The sequence below is a fragment of the Oenanthe melanoleuca genome, chromosome 4A (genome assembly GCF_029582105.1).
Source record: "Oenanthe melanoleuca isolate GR-GAL-2019-014 chromosome 4A, OMel1.0, whole genome shotgun sequence".
In the NCBI taxonomy this organism is placed as follows: Eukaryota; Metazoa; Chordata; class Aves; order Passeriformes; family Muscicapidae; genus Oenanthe; species Oenanthe melanoleuca.
In genome coordinates this window covers 11155164-11172940 of record NC_079338.1, presented here as the reverse complement: position 1 = coordinate 11172940, position 17777 = coordinate 11155164, and the positions used below count along the sequence as shown (strand labels likewise).

At 40.4% G+C, this 17777-nt stretch overlaps 1 protein-coding gene across 1 annotated transcript in view; it reads right to left on the bottom strand.

Annotated features, from left to right (window-relative positions):
• Positions 1-14696: 14696 nt before the first annotated feature.
• KIAA1210 (KIAA1210 ortholog) overlaps positions 14697-17777 on the bottom strand; it is a 40355-nt gene continuing 37274 nt past the window's right edge. Inside the window, exon 12 of the mRNA XM_056491699.1 lies at positions 14697-16925. Within this exon, the coding sequence (XP_056347674.1) occupies positions 16753-16925 (173 nt within the window). The 3' untranslated portion in view covers positions 14697-16752. The remainder of the gene's footprint in view (positions 16926-17777) is intronic.

The window sequence follows — 17777 nt, the reverse complement described above, 5'->3', positions numbered from 1 at the left end:
ATTCAAATGGTATTTGAAATATGCTAAAGTCATCTATACTTACATAATGCTTCATATTAAAATGATTATTAGCAATTTTGGATTATTTCTATCCTGTAAAGCAGTTAAAGGTAAACCTCTGCTTCCAGTCAGGCTTTGCTTCCCAGCTCCCTGACACAAGCCCCTGTGGTGACTTTGCTGTGTGTGGGATCAGGACCCTGTGCCATTCTGGGCAAAGGGAAGGGCAGGCCATGGGGCAGCTCCTGGCTGTGACCTGCCACAGCTTTGAAATGCTGTCAGTAACTTGCTTTTATTCTGTGAGTGAAGTGCCACAAAATCCTGGGACATCTCTTAATGTGCCATGGCTCTCTGTGTGACTGGGTGAAAGGTATAATGACAACACTGTTTATCTTCAAAAGAGTTGCTGACTTCTTAGTTTCAACAGTTCTTTAGCCTGTGCTGTAGGAACCATGGATTGCCTGGTCTTTGCTCCATACTACTCACAACCAAGGACAAGGTAAGGAATGCCTTCTCTCAGCCTCTTGGCCACATGTACAGGTGAAAGAAGACTAGAAACTGCTTTACTAAACTGTTGTAGGGCTAGGATGTGTTTTAAAGGTCTTTCTGATTTTCAAACAGGCCTTTTTATTCAGTCACATTAAGTTCTCTAAAACCTACACAGAAGAACTGGTTACATCATGCTTTCTAGACAAGAGTAATGTTATATTTAAACCACACACATTAATAGTATATCGATACAAAAAATTAATATACAGAGGCTACTAGAAAACTGATGTAAAGAACAAGCTTTGCTATGAAGACCAGCCTTCAGCTGACAGGCACTAAATACTTTACTTCTTAGGATAGGATGATTTTCAAGTTCTTAAAGCCCAAAAATCACTGGCTGAAAAAATCTATATAATGAAAGTATGCACATTCTGTCAATACCAGTTTTATGCCAGTGTAACATCTTTTGTTTCAGTAGATCTGCTCTTGACTTTTAATTCCATATAAATGAAAGGAGAATTAAGCTATTTATGTAAGTGACTTTATTTATATAACTGACTTATGCTGTATTATGTGATGGCAAAGAAAACCGAGCACGTCTCATTTGTGTTTTCTATGAGCTACAGAAAGATTTTGTACAAGTAATGCTAGCAATAAACAATTTTCTCTATGTGACATTAGAAATTCATTCTCATCCACAGGGAGGTTTTATCATGAGTAGAATACAGGGTAATAGATGATACGATAATGTGGAAGGATTTTAGCAAGTCTTCAGACAGTCTAGAAAATGTGAAAACTGCACATCACAATTTAGACTGCAAATCAGTTCAACAAAGCAATTGTTATTCAGGCTCTTCCTTGGATGAGTCAATGATTTGTACTGTGACTATTAGTACTGAATGTATCATCTAAAATTCATTTTGAAAGATTACTGAAGCATTAATGATTTTAAAATTGGTTCTACAAGTATTTTTTTTATCAATGAGAAGTCCAAACACTATCAAGGCTAAAGAGCATAACACAGGGATTTTCAACCTAGCGGAATCAGGAGGTTTTTTTCACATGCTTTTACATTGTTTTTTACTCCTTATTGTACAATGACTATATAATATTTAGGAAATCAGGGTCAGTAGAGTAAATGCTTCTGTAGCAATGTGGCAGACACACCTTTCATAACTCATAAAGTCACTACTGGAAAGGCACAACTGGGTCACAGAAGTGCATGGTGGGATGCTGCTTTCCAGTTATGCAACCAGGGTAACTAAAGGTTAGAGCAAGTACTTGAATAATGAGCTTTTTGCCAGAAAGAGTCGAACAGAAAAACAGTGTTTTTAAATGCTGGCTTCTGAGCAGCAGCCGCCTAACATGTCTAGTTAGGAGTCATCAAACCGAAATAGAACCGGATGCGTCAGAACTTTGAAGAATGGCAGTTCAACATCCCAAAAGAAAAATACATCTGCTTGTATTCCAAAAGCAGATTCTACCGGTTCTCTTTCCCACAGATGATACTAGAGACATTTGCAGCATGCTGCTCCACTTTTTCTCCTGGCTCGCTGTAACTGGCTTTATCACTCATCTTGCCTTTTTACTTTCTCCATCATCCAGCAACATTTCCAACTTTAAGGAATTCCACAGTTTGCCCTGTTCTCCTTCCTCCTTCTATGCATGTGTTGCTGAATTACTTCTAATAAACATAATTAGTGCAGAATTCTTACCTAACTTCTGACAGAGGAAAGAAGAGAGGAAGGAAATTGTGTTTCCACACTACAATGATATTCCGAGGTTTGGAAGGCTAGGACCATAGCCCAAGGGCACAAATTATGACATAACCAGCAACTAACTCCCATCAGGTTCAGGGATATTAGTTACAAAAACCACAGGCTGTTGCAAAGAGAGTAAAGAAAACGGTGGTCTTTTAATCACAATTACATGTCCTCTTACAGCTGCACACCAGATAAATATATTAATCAAAATGACCTCATTTTAGGCATGCATAGCAGTGTGTTATATAACCATGTTAAGTATGCTATTTTATTTTCCTCCTGCCAAGGAGAAATGGTGTTTGTCTCACAAGAGTTCCAAATAAGTCTGGTTATAAAGTGGTGGAGAAAAGAACAGGAGGGAGAGACAAAGTAAGAGCATTAATAAGCAAAATGACTCATTTCCCAAGTGCAGAGGTGATGTTACATTCCACTTCTATCTCACGAGCTCTGTAGGAAACTGTCATCAGCAGTCTCAGCATTCCTAACATGCCCAGTCTTTCTCAGGATGGAGAAAACAGATGTGTGACAAAGATGGAAACTACATCTTTTGAGACCTCATTGGTTCACAGCATTCCTGATTTGTTTTCAAAGCTGTTTTTGAAGGCTGCCTCCACAAACAAGGATTTTGCAGAATCCCCATCACTCTTTTTGTTGCTCACTTCTTTAGTGAAAAGTGGCATTCAATTAATTCTTTTCTAGTGCTACTAATGATGCTTTACACAAGCTCAAAAGCACCCTTAAAAGTAGAATACATCCCCCCACACACAACAAGGCTGAAGCTTGTCTAGATTCATTCTGCACTACAGAAAAAAGGACCAAGAGGCGTACATTTTTGCTATATAAGATCACTCAGCCAGAGAACTCTGATAAGTGCTGAAAATGTGAAAAACAAATGGCAGGGTATGCATTTCCCATTTGCTCAATACACACACATAAAAGAAACACTGTGTAGGCTTCACTGCAGCATACCAGTGCGTCCAAAACTCAAAGGTTAGTTACATAAATGATAAGGCGTGGGCTTAAATGCTTCATTCAGCTTGTTAATTACTTGCTTTGTGGCCTGAGCCAATGTTCTGAAGCAGGTTCATCCAATATTGTGCTGCTTCCTCTGAATTTTCATTTACTGTGTTAAGCTGAAGTGCTGGGAACAATTTGTTGCAATACCTAGGAAGAGTCTGTTTTCTTTTCAAGCAATTCACAGAACAAACTTACTCAGACTAATCCACAGATGCTCTTTAAATGTCCTTGCTATTTCAGAAAATTATGAAATTTAATTCTTTGAGCATTCTCCTTTAACAAGGGAACTGCTGGCTGCATAAATATGCATGTGTTATTGGCGTATGTTTGAGGGTTCCTTTTTTGTGTTCTTTTCAATCTACAGATCCAATGTGGGGAAATGAATGGCAATGTGTTAGAAAACTCTCAAAATGCTTATTATGTCTCTGGCAGATTATAAGAAGCTACATTTTAATAGCAGATGGTAATATTTCCACCTTCAATTCAGTTAACTGGGACAGCTCTCTGATAAGGCTCTTTAATGCTGTGGCTATGAACAAGCCCCCATTATTGAACAGCCCATCCCAAGCCAGACAAACCAACTATTCCTGAGATGTGCAGGCAGAAACAGGAGTTCAGAATTCCTTACCTCTCTGGAAATAAATCATATGGTGTTCAGAGAAAACTGTAGTTTTACCTCAAGATTGCACCTGGGAAACCTGAGATTTACATCTAACAACAGAATCTGTTTTAAAATTAAAAATTCCTAACCTGCTTTATTTTCAGCAGTGTATGCTTGCAGACAGCTTGATTTGCAACTCAGACATGGGCTAAGAAGCCTATGGAGACCTTGAATTTAACAGCTACAATAGAGTGGAAGGAAATTGAACACAAACATCTCAGAAGTTCTTGACTACCTGCACTTTAAAAATTAAGAAACATCCTTCAAACATCACCTTTCTATTTCTACATGAAGGCTCCATCTTTTCTTTCTCTGGTAAGGATGTCACTTACAGATTTCTGAGTCACAAATTCAGATTAGCATTTGGATTTGAATTACAAGTCAAAAAAAGGAGGCTGACTGAAATGGAAACCTCATCCAGTCCATTATATGGATCAACTGCAAAACACAGATCACAGCTGCAAATCTGGGCTGAAGCTATCTGCCTGTATGGACTGCTGAGGGAAAGGTGGTGACATTGTCATGTTGCCACCCTATGTAAAACCTTCTTTCTATATAATTCTCCAGACTTTTCAGGAGTATTACTTCTGAAGGTGCTCATTCCTTTTTTTATTCATTTCATATTATTTTCTCTACTTCTACTGGCTTGCTTTACTTTGCACATTTCCTTATTTCCTGCCCATGGGTCATATCACATCATTTCATCAATATTTTACCAGAATTACGTCCTACTGGTATCAGTACAGATTTCTGTTTAAAAATTGATGTTGCAATATGTCCCCATGTTTCTATCCTTATGCACCTGTTCCTCTTGAGGTACAATCCCTCCATGTCTTAATATCTTCACTCTTCACATTGTTCCAAATAGCAGAGTAGTCTTAACTGCATTTAAACTATCAAATGAATAAAATTTCTAAGTTAGAGCATGTATAAAAATGCCTTTTCCATTAGCAAGTGAGACTCAACCACACTATTTAGCTGATTTCACTACACAGATCACTTTTGTCTTCAGGCTAAACATTGTTTCTTCAAACTGAAGATGAAAACTACAATTAAATATAGGCCACAGATGTTCAGAATGCAGAGGACAAAAATATAGGTTTCATAACTCGACAGTTATGCAACCAGTTGCTTTTCACTTATCAACATGAACGTTTAATTTTATGATCTTATTTACCCTTTATCTAAACACAAATAAATCTGTAAGGAGTCCTTAAAATGGTGAGACTAAAAGGAAGATACTTCTGATTTATTTTAATCTTTGATAATACTTTTCCTCAAGACATTCATTATTTTCTGACTTAACTTCAGGTCCCTAAATACTCAGACATCCAGTTCTCCATTGCATTAATGAGACACCTAAATAACTTTGAGGATTTCAGTCTCAATTTTGTCACATATCTGTCAAAGGCTAGACTGTTTTCAAATAATGTCTCTATTATATGTAGATGTTATTTACCTTACCTACTGCTTTTTACTTAAAGTATCTACCCTGATAACTGAAGTCCTCTCTGGGACTGGCTGCGTGACACCCTGCAGAGTGAAACCTTCATCTTCTAGAGCACAGTCACACATGCAAGAGACAAATTTTTTATAGCAGCTGAATCTAGACTATGGAATTTAATCCTGTAGCAGATAAAAATGATCAGGGGAATAAGCACTTTCTGTTCTTACATAAAAATCCGTTTTTTCAAGTTAGCTTCCCTCTGGTAAATCACATATTAATTCTCTTACACAAAAGTAAAGCAGCAAACAAAACATGTTTGGTAAATGGAAACGATGTAAAAATGAGAGAATGTCCTTCTTACAAATATTTATACTTTTAGCCTGGGTTTATACAGAGCTTCACTTACAATATGGTCCTGCAGGTCCGTTGTCTCTGAGAAGTTAGTTTTGAACAAGGGGGCTCACTTTTAACCAATTTTCTTTTATATTTCTACCATTTCCTTTCAAATTTCAACCTGCCAGCCAATCACTTAACATGCAGGTGCACACAGACAGAATGTGCTGAACTTCCAGGTGGCTCTGGACTATCTGCAAGGTGGAGTGGAGAATACAAGGGACAATAGAAGGGGAACAATGCAGTGGGAAATATGGAAGAGAAGATACACAACTCTGTATGAGATAAAACTTCTTCAGTGTCAGTATTCACAGAATTAACTTCTTAATTATTCAGAAGACACTTGAATATTTTAGCAGTATGAGCACAGTTCCCAGAATGAGAAATACAAACTGAGCCTTGCCAGGTATTGCACAAGTTTTTTAAACTATGGCCACAAAGCACTATCTTAATGGTAATAACAACCAAAAGCAGAATAGGAGGACAACAAGTTCCAGAGTCAATAAAGGCACTCATTCCCACAACAAGTTATTATTTGTGATCAACAAGATAGTCTTTGTAGATTTTACACTAGTGTGGATATGCAGAACTAGTACACCTTTAAGCCAAAGAAGTTTAGTTCAGACTCAAAACAGAGCCTCACAGTGCCATTTTTGCAGCATAATTGCACTCTGAGAATGCAAACTAAGAGTCTAAGATTTCTTAGAATAAAATCCATGTAAACATCTAGAAGAGCTCTTGACCCTTTTGCAATGTCTGAGGAGCTGGAAAGCTACACAAACAAAACACTTAATAAATCTGAATTACAGCTGCTGGTAAAAAGCCCTAATGTGTGCATCTGTTCATTCTGGATCCCCAGAGCCTTGCAAAGGGAGAATCAGCTGTTCCCAACCCCTGCAGAAAATCTTCATTAATCTTTTCTAAGAATCTGACACAAGTGGTTTGGGTCTGTCAGGTTCAGCCAAGCTGCATGAGTGGCGTCACACCAGTCTAGAATAGAGTTTTCCTGGTAACTTGGAAAGAGACAGACAGAGACATGGTTGTTTTAAAGACCTATAATAGCCAGTCTGAATCTGGCAGGCCAGTTCCTCTCCACAGCACAAAGCAAGCTTCTCACAGTTTCTAAATGAAGCACAAAGTCCTTAATGCAGTTACTAAATGAGAAGTGGCATCTCAGTGGGCTGCCTCAGTGGATTAATTTTAAATGCATAATTCAATATAGACCCACATAAACCTTTATGAATAGAAATAGAGGTTATATAAGCATGTTCTTACAGCCTATATTGCAAATTTAAAGGCCAGTTTGAGTATAAATCAACTCTATCTTTTATTAATATTTTCACCTTCCTATTGCTTCATTTCTGTAGCAAATGTGTTAATCAGATTACTTCCTCACTCATACATTGAGGTGCCTAAAATAAAAACAGCATTTCATTGCCAGAGACCAACTTTTTCCTCAATCCTTTAAGGAAAGTTTACACTGGGCTTGTTCTGTGGAGAGAGCTCAGCAAAGGCACCTTCATTTCACATTGTTCAAAGTCCTACAGGCACCTGCAGGTCTCACAGAGCCTTGTCTCACCAGAGCATAAAAGATGCTGGACAAGCTTCCATAGCAAACCAAGGCTGCTAGAAGGATAATTGGCACAACATATTCCAAGAAATAGGTATCAGGCAAAATGAAGTGGAATATCCTGTAGAAAACAGGCAAAAGCTCTGTGTCTACTCCCTGCCTTCTTTGGAACCAAAACATACACACTCTTCTGGGAAACCAGAATGGAAACCAGCTTCCTATTTTCAGCCTTCCTAGCTAGAGAAACTTTGCCTCCAAACATAGGCCTGCATTAGACACAGGCACTTCACTGCTTCTGGGACAATAAATGGTCACAGGTCATTGAGCTCAGCTCTCATTTCTGTGCTTTAAGCACACAGCTGTTAACTCACCAAAGACTTCAGAAAGCAAAAATAAACTAAGACCTACCCCAAAACTGTTTCTCATGCTGTAGACTGTTTCCCCTAAATTGATTTCTTTCATTGCACCTCACTGTACTACAAACAAAAAAGAAAAAAGAAAAAAAAGGTTAGTTTGATGATTCCAGAAGTACAAAGACAGTTTTTTATCTTTTCAGCCAGGAATTAATACTGACTTCAGGTAAGGTAAATCCCTAGCCCAGTAAATGCCACTTTTGCAAAACTGATTAGTAGCCCCACCAGTTAAAAAAGATGTCCAAAGCATTACTACAGTTTATTATCAAGTATGATCAGATTAATTAGAGTCAGAATGTCAGGCCTGGGCTATTAGTAGAAATATTTACAATTATGTGTTGGTAGTAGCAGCTATTCTGCTATTAGGCTGTATATTAATAGAGTGAGTCCAAAATTAACACAGTTTGTAAGAACAAGAAAATTGTATGGGTTTAAAAACAAAAACAATCCTCCAAATATTCCCATGTTTGAGGGAGTTCAGATTCACATTTGGACCAAAGCAGCATCTCTGCATTACAGTTCCACAACAACAGAAGCAAAACCTCAACTCAGCTGTGGTCAGCCTGTGAAATCTCATACCTTGGGACAGCTCAGGGGAAGGAATGTCTGAAGCCAACAAAACACTTAATAAAGAATATAATATAATATAATATAATATAATATAATATAATATAATATAATATAATATAATATAATATAATATAATATAATATAATATAATATAATATAATATAATATAATATAATATAATATAATATAATATAATATAATATAATATAATATAATATAACTTAATAGTATTTCTAGTAAGAGACTAGAACTGTTAATTACAAGTCAAGTCCTGAAAGGGCTACCTAGGAAACAAAGATGTATATTCAACCATTTTTATGCTGTAGGCTATCTGGAAGTGTGAATTTGGGGCAATTTCCCCCAGTTTCAACATAGTTCTGGCATAGCTAGAAGGAGACTTGACCTCAAGTTGTTTACTGGGATTTTTTTTGAGCAATGTAGAAACAGAAAGACCCAATTATAATCTTATTTAGACCAAACTAATTCCATTGGCTTTAGCAGATTTGTTCCTGTCTGACAGAGCTGTTCCACAGATCGGAAAGAAAGCCCAAAGTGCCTCTTAGCACTGAAATCCTTTTTGTTTTTTTACATTTCTTTGGAAAGTTGCATAAAGTTGCTCTTTAGGTCACTCCCTAAAATAAAAAATCTTTACTGCAGTACTGTGGTTACAGACCCATACTGTTAAAAACAAATGCAAAAGTCTAGCAAAAGCATGGGTTCTGTCTGGAAAATTGTTGTTTTTATCTGCTCAGTGTGTGCACACTTCTGGAGTCCCCGTTATTGAACAGAGGAGTGACGAGCTGCTGCCGGAGCGGAGCAATCCGATGTTCCGCAGCTCTGGCGCCGCTGGCCCCGCTCCTTGCGCACCGCAAAAGCTCCGAGAGAGTCTCTGAGGCTGGGTTATTATGCAACAGCCGTGGTTACATCAGCACAGCGAGGGAACTCCAGGGGAGGGTCAGGGCGATAAACGGGAGCGGAGAGCGCCGGGAGCCGAGCCCGGGCCGGGCCGGGAGCGCTGCGGGGCGGGGGGACCCGGGAGCGCTGCCCTGCCCGGCCTGCCCTGCCCTGCCCTGCCCTGCCCAAACCCAGCCCTGCCCTAACCCAGCCCTGCCTGCCCTGCCCAGCCCAGCCCTAACCCAGCCCTGCCCTGCCCAGCCCTGCCCTAACCCAGCCCAGCCCTGCCCAGCCCAGCCCTGCCCTGCCCTGCCCTGCCCTAACCCAGCCCTGCCTGCCCAGCCCAGCCCTGCCCTGCCCCGCCCAGCCCTGCCTGCCCAGCCTGCCCTGCCCAGCCCAGCCCTGCCCCGCCCAGCCCTGCCTGCCCAGCCCTGCCCATCCCAGCCCAGCCCTGCCCTGCCCAGCCCTGCCCATCCCAGCCCAGCCCAGCCCTGCCCTGCCCTGCCCAGCCCTGCCCAGCCCTGCCCAGCCCTGCCCTAACCCAGCCCAGCCCAGCCCAGCCCTGCCTGCCCAGCCCAGCCCTGCCCTTACCCAGCCCTGCCCAGCCCAGCCCTGCCCTGCCCTGCCCAGCCCAGCCCTGCCCAGCCCTGCCCTGCCTTGCCCAGCCCTGCCCTAACCCAGCCCTGCCCAGCCCTAACCCAGCCCAGCCCTGCCCAGCCCAGCCCAGCCCAGCCCTGCCCAGCCCTGCCCTGCCCAGCCCTAACCCAGCCCAGCCCTGCCCTGCCCTAACCCAGCCCAGCCCAGCCCAGCCCAGCCCAGCCCAGCCCAGCCCTGCCCTCCACACCGCTCACACATTGCTTCCCGGCTGCTGAGCACAGCATAGCAGCCCCAGCAGGGGATGGAATAGCCTCTGCCTCACCTTGAGTCTCAGCAGAGGGCTCCAGGCATCCCACCATCCTATCCCAGCTCCTTCTGCTACAGCATTAGCTTTCGAGAGATTCAAACTGCCCTTCAGAAGGAGCAGTGTGCTCTATAAATGAATTAGTCAGAGCAGTGTGTCTGTGCACTCTCACTTTTGAGGCACTGCCTTCAAAGGTGAAATCCATAAGAAAAGGATGGAATAACATATAAACTAACAGAAACAAATGAGATTCACTCAATTCCTGCCAATTCCAGTGACTTTGGTGAAGTTGCAAAGGAGACTGGTGCTGTATGCAAACCAAGCACACTGGGTCAAATGAGTGGCTTGCAGCCATGAAGACACTGTATGTAGGAAACCCAATTAAAATGAGTCAGATTAATCCAACATGCCATGGAACACACCTGTCTGGGTAAGGAGGGCCACTGAAGCTGCACAAACACTCCTGCTGTATGGCAGGAGGGAATGCTGTCTGTGCAAAGCCAAACCTGCAGGGCGCCTCTGGGCACGGGTGCAAACACACTGCATGGAGCAGCTACTGCTCATTGGGATGCCAAGGACAGGGGGGACATGGGATGTGGCTTTGGAACTTCTGACCACTTCAGATACCATTTTGGGGCCTGCTACCTAGTATTAAGTGAAGACCTCCACACCCAGCAAGTCTAAGGCAAACACATGTCCTAGAGGCATTGGACTGAGCACAGCCCCAGAACCTCCAGGCTTGGATTCCCAGGAGTAAGTGGTAAGACCCAACTTTCCCACCATCAAAGCATGGCTGGACTCCAGACTGCAATATTACACTTTGTCACAGCCCATGGCATATCAAGTCCTGGATTATATAGTTTGAATTTGCATGACATGGTTCGCTATTAAAAAAATAACACTTACCTGAAAGCTTATGTTCCACTTTGCTTAAACATCTCCTAAAAGGGGCCTAATCCAATCTGCACTGTGTCCAGTGAAGAGCAGGACTGACCTGCAATCTAGCTTTGGACAGGCTCCATGGGCTCAGTCCAAGCCCCAGCCCACATTGAACCATGATGGAGCACTTTGCAGAATTTGGGCTTTAGTAGCAAGTCATGCTCTGAAATTATTAAATAAATAGCAAATAAGAACTGATAGTTATTCTTCTAGCATTTTACATGCAATTATTTTGTGATTATTCTACCACAATATGTAGTACATTTCACAGCCAAAGCTCTTATTTTATAAACAATGCAAAGTAAGGAGACAGATTTTTTTTAATAGGGATCATAACACTAAGGATGCTTATGTAATAAATTGTTCTGTCAAAGTGGAAGAAAAACCACCACAAAATGAGGCTCTGTTCTGATTTGTTTTCATGCAACTACAGATAAGGTCACTCATCTTTGGGCAGAACTCTCTTTACAAATTAAATGCTGTACTAAAACATGTATTTATTCCTCCTCTTTGAAATATGTATGGCTTGGGATCCAAACTGAGTAAATGCCTCTTGTGTTTAAAACACAGCTCTAGTTTAATGTAGATATATCCTAAATTGTACATCTTGCTGTGACAGAAATGTCACTTTATTTACTCCTGTGTGAATAAAACATATTTCTACAGCTCACAAAGTCCAGTGAAGTTACTTCACCCCACAGGCACAGCTGGTAAATTTGCACCCTTGGGGTGCAGGTCAGCCCTGCAGGGTGCTCAGTGACTGCCACTTTACCCCCTGCCCACGTCACCCGTGACGCAGACACTGAGCACAGCCTGAGTGTCACCCACGAGCTGCTACCCAGCACCATCCCCTCCTGCTCTGTCAGCTCTCAGCACTCCACTGACACCATCAGGGGAGGCTGCTGCATGGAATTTAAACTCTATGGAAACACAACAGCCTCAGGACTTCGACCTTTTTCCATACATTACTGCAAGTGAACTTATTGTGTAACTTGGAAGTTACCTCAATGCCACAGAAAAGTATTCCTAAGTAATGTGGAAAGGCTCTAATTTTAAAGCAGTTAATCCCACACTTCTGTGTTGGAAAAATACCTGTAAATCAAAACTAGTTTGGAGTCAGAATGCTATAATAGGGAAAATGCAATGAAGTATTAGCTTAACCACCTAGATCAGGGTGAACTTTGAACAAGGTGTGTGATCTTGTATTTGTCAGCCTTTCATCCAAATTCTGTAAAATAGGACTGACTACAAAACAGGTTAAGTAAAGATTGGGTTTGATCCCCCAAATGAAAAGCAAGAATGCTTAGAGGGGGAAGTGATATCATTCTGAGGCAGAGAGAAGAAAGGCTGGAATGAGGCTTCCAGGTACCAAACAACCTTTTCCATGTAGGTTATTTATGTCAATCAATCTTTTCCTCTTTCTATTTCTACATCATACAAAATTACATAAATTAAATACCCCACACTTCACCCATTTCTATACCTGCTTCTTGTTTAGTGACTAACTTGGCTTACAGATCAGTCCAAGACTTGACACTTAATAATCCTGTTTAGATAATCTGCCTCTAGAATTTTCTCCTTTGAACTGCCTCTAAAAAATAAACAGCTATTAAAATAGCTTCCTTTTAAATCACTCCTAGCACAATGAGAATAAAAATAGCATCTCACATTTTCCATAGTCAATAATCTGCCCCTCAAGTCAGAGGAAGCTGCTAAACTTTTGCATAGCTCACTCCTGAGAAGTTGCATTTTTAACAGAATTTTCTTGCACAGATCATACAGCAATTAAATTTAAAGTCACAGCTGCATTGCTGTGTTGATCAGCAACTCACAACAGGTTTTGATTTGCAGGGCAGTCATGGTGCTCACCTACTTAATGTGGTTCAAAGCAACGAGGTATCCCTTATGTGCAGACAGAAACGCAGGAAAAGCCACTATTTAAAGGTCCCTCTCAGAGCCCTTCCTTGGGCTTAGATCCCTCCCACTATGGAAGAGTAATTTGAATTGCAGCTTCCCACTCTAAGCCTTTCATTTCTCACTCATAATCGAGCCATGCCCCTCAACTGCCCAGCTGGAGATACCTGAGTAACCTTTTTGTTCCTGGCAGATGCATGGGTTTGTGTTCCAAATCCAGAATGTACAGTTTATTTCACCTGCCTACTTCCATAAAGGACATAAGCTGTTTTCAATGAGAAACAGAGATTTCAGTGAATCTCTGCACCAAGAATTATCCCAGGCTGTTGACTGTAACAAATATTGATACTTTGGGTGCAATATTTCCTGACAACAGAATTCTATATAACAAGCAAATCAAGGTCAGAATCTTAAACAGTTCATCAGATTCCCTAAGATGTTCCACATCACCATTACTAACATTTTGGTGATGACTGATGTGACAAATTTGTCATGTCTTACAACCAGGATAAATCTCTAACGAAATTGTAGGTAGGCTAACAAACACTGGAGGAAAAGACAAAGAGAAAGGTTTGCCTTTTTTATTAGGCTGCTAATCACATCTCTCATTACCTGTATCCTTCAGATCTATCCTCTTCCAGGAACAGTTCTAAAGGACAGAGTACCCTCACAGGCTAATATCCTTCCTGTATTGATCTGAAAAGCACTTAGGAGAGCAGGTGGCACACACTGAGGAGCTGCAGCTTTTCTGAGCTGAGAATTTCTACTGCAATACCTCAAAAAAAAATTACATCTTTTATTCTAGACAACAGCCCTTAAGAAGACATAATACATCAGTGGAGCCCTCTTTAACCAAACTTCTACGTGAGAAGGTTGGTGTTCAGTCCTTTCCTCTCATTGTAACATGCACACACAAACATACACTGAAATTCTCCTCCTGCACAGCTCAGGGATGGCACCAGCACCCTCTGCTGTCACACACAGCCAAGTCCCAGGCACAGGGAATTCCAGACAGTTTCCTACATCCTCCACTACAGATTCTGAGCCACAAAACCTCACAGTGACATTCTGCAACAACCTCTGCACTTCAATAAAGCTTATTTTCAAAGACAGTGACTGTGTCTAGAAAAAAATCACCCAAAATGAGCTTATTATATTGGCTATTTTTACTCATTGAACACCTAAAAACTACACCATGACAATAAGAAATAAAAAGCATGCTAATAGAGTTACCAACTTCTGTAGGTGCAACTATAAATCCCTGATTTTTCAACATTTATCTTATAATCCCATCTTCTAACCTCCTTGTGATCACATGAGACTCAGTTTTAATGTTTTCTCTATGTGCTTTTTGTTCTCTTAGCTGCACAGATAGACTTGAAAACGTGAACTGCAGAAATCCTGAGTGCAAGTGAATTTCAAATATACATCACATGATTCTCCAGTGTTTTTCTTCTTTGTTAAGGCACTCCAAAAATCTCCTAGAACAGCTTCTTTGAACACATGCAAACAAGTGTTTTCAAGGCTTCCTATGCCCACGAGTGCCTGCCTGCAAACCAACCCTGCACTGAAGGAGCAATAACTCCAGAACAACAGAAGTGCCATCAGCTCTCTCAGGATGTTTGAAATTCAGATTTAGAAAAGTTCCTTAGTCTGACCAGATGTGTTCACCAGTCTTAAGTCACACAAAATCACTTCAAAACAAAATCTATGCAGTTTATCCATGTATAGAGTCAATATTGACCTCTTTTTATTTCTTCCTTAATGAATAAGGGCCATCCATCCCTCTTCTTTTCCCAGAAATGATATCATCATCACTGGCAACAGCATTTAATAGTAAACCTATCAAGGGAATGGAATACAAAAGGGGTTCCTTCAAGACAAGGATTACAAAAACATATATACATACCAAACATAAAAGACAGGAACAATATTAAGATCAAAAGGAAACACAGGGAAAGAGAGATTATAGCATCCATTGCAGTACTTTGGGTGAAGAGTCACAATTCACATTAAGAGAATGAGAAGAGAGTTTGCTAAATATAGAAAGGCTTGTATTTTACAAGTAAGCTTGTGGTGGGACAACACCTGTACAAAACTTCAGGAATCAAAGCTCAGTGTATTCTTTTACATTACACTCAGAAGTTTTAGAGAAATACAAATGTTTCAGTTCTTTGTGAGGGAAGATATGCTTCCTAAAGCACAGAAAAACAAGTTACAAAATAGGCATCGATTACCAAGCCAATGTGAAACTCCTACTCTTTCTGGTGTTAGTCCAGAATAAATAGTATCTATAGATTCTGAGCCTTCCTGGGTAAGTTTTCACCTATAAAAAAAAAAAAATTAAATCGCAGTTTAGCTCCTAGTTAATACTGTTTCCAAATTGCAAAAGCTACATATTAAAGTCAGGACAAGACTGGAAGATTAAAGTGTTGCTTGAACTGATCTTAAACCAATTTTCTTTGGTTTGCAGTTAATCCTGTGAATATATAATATTTTCCTTTAAAAATTCTGACCAACTTTCTGCTAAAAACAGTCCATCAGCCTTCAAATTTTGCACTGACTGTAAACAAAAACTACATAAACGTGCAATTCTGCAAGAACTGGAAGGACCAGTAAGTGCCACTGTCTCTTATGCCACAAACACCATTTCACAAAGCTTGTTTTTCAAACATCTGCATCCTTCAAAGTCAATAGCAAAACTTTTATGAGTTTGAGTGACTGCAAGGGCAGGCTCTGAGAAAATAATCCTGCTCCAGCTGCACATTCTCAGACTGATGTTGAGTTAATGGTTTAAGACTGATGAGACAAGAAGGAAAGCAGATGCCCTTTTATGACTAACATTAGATACAATTGACTAAATATACATCCTTATGAACATGGAGAGTGGCATTTCTTGAATACAAGATGCCACTTTCTAAGGAGCAAATTCTCCCCCAAGACACTCTTTAAGAGAGACAATTGGCTGAGGAATCTTACCCCAAAAAAACCACTATTTGCCATAATTAAAGAAAGGAAGGATTTTTTTTAGTAGAATGTTTAATTTACCCAGATTTCTAAAAGTATAACTAAAAGCAGACTATAGGCTACAGTGTGGTGGTTTTCCAGTGCATGGGAGAGAATGGGTGTGCAGCTCTGGGCCATTCCAGTGGGTATCTGTGAGCAAAGCACAAGACCAACAGCACCCAGACTTCAAATCACACAAAAGCCAGAGTCACTCCAACTCACAATGTGTTTAGATCTTCCAGCTATCACAAAACAGATCCATTAACAATCTGAAGCAGAGTCAGGCTGCCCATTGCAGAGCAGTGGAGAAAGAGGTGTGATGACATCAATGTCCATGACTCACGGTGCGTCAGTGCCCAGCACTGTCTCTATTTTAAAGCACACATTAATTTCTTAGCTCAAAGCCAATCTGTACAAAATACTGCATGGTCTTTTTAAAAGAACAAGTTTCTTTAAAAGAAACTTAAAAATGTATTTCTCTAGAGAAATGTTTCAAAAGCCTGAAGCATGTCTCCTCAGAACATCACCATCAGAAGCGTAGGCATCTAAAAATTAATCAAACTTTCCTAGTGTTTGGTAGTAGGAAATGCTCAGCTTCCTAATACATCAAATTAAGTCCACAATGGCATTTCTTCAGTATGTCTTTACATACAACAGTCTGATCAAAAGTTTTAAGGCTCTTATTTCTCAAAAGAAAAAAAATGGTCACAGTAGAGAAGGGATTAAATGGAGTTAACATAGCTATTGGCAATGCAAAGAAGGATGCTCATGTCACTCTCTATTGTACAATCTGGGGCATTTCACTCCATGCTTTGGCTTTCTTCTTGGCCAGGGACAGCCAGGGTGGTTCAGCAGGACTGCAGGGTGTCATTGGCAGGTGAGAGGAGTGCCTTGCTTCCTTTTCAACAGCAGCAACCACAGATGCTTCCTGAGAAATTGGTCCAACTTTACCTGCCCATGAGAAGATATACATCAGCCATCAGAGTCTAGAGAGCTAAAAACTCAATTTCTGCAGATAATATTTTCTCCTTTCAAAAGAAACTGTTTTACAGCCCTAAATGCTTGTGGGTCACCAATAAGTCAAAGGAATTATTAATTGGCTATTGCTAGCTCTCTCTGGTCTAGCTACAGCAATGGTGAGGATCAGCGATTTCAACAGGGAAATTTATACTAAACAGTGAGTAATGTGCCCATAAAAAAAAATCTTCTCAGCCCAAACAGCAAGTGTATAAGCTTGGATAAATGAAGGAACTTTTTCAAAATTCTTCATGTGAAGCATGTGAAGACTATCGCCCCAGTTATTTGTCTAATTCATATTCTTGGTTAATTAATTTCTTAATTTTTCAAATTCTTGCTTTCCATTGAAGTGCACAGCAAGGAGTTGCATGGCTAATTCTGCTCTGTGAGAGTAAGAAAATCTAGGAATAAGACTCCTGAGTATGCAGGAAAACAGAAACAAAATGACTGTAGGATAAGAATTACCCCAGACTTGCTGTAGAGTTAAAAGTTTATATTTTCCAATACTGAGAAGAATTAAAGATTTTTTTTTTTTAGTCTTTGCTGCCAACACAAATATTGCTCCAGCAATATTATTAAATACTAGAGAGGAATCAAACCACTAATTTATGTACTTTCACTTGTAAGCTGTGATGGTGGGATTCTGATGGTACTAGGTGCTCCTCTTGATGCAGCCTAACACATGCCTGTCACACAAAGGATGGAGGAACACAGATAATGCTTGTGTGATGGCTTTGAGTTCCTATTAAGAAAAGGCCTGCTTCATTCACCTTGTTTGAAACATTT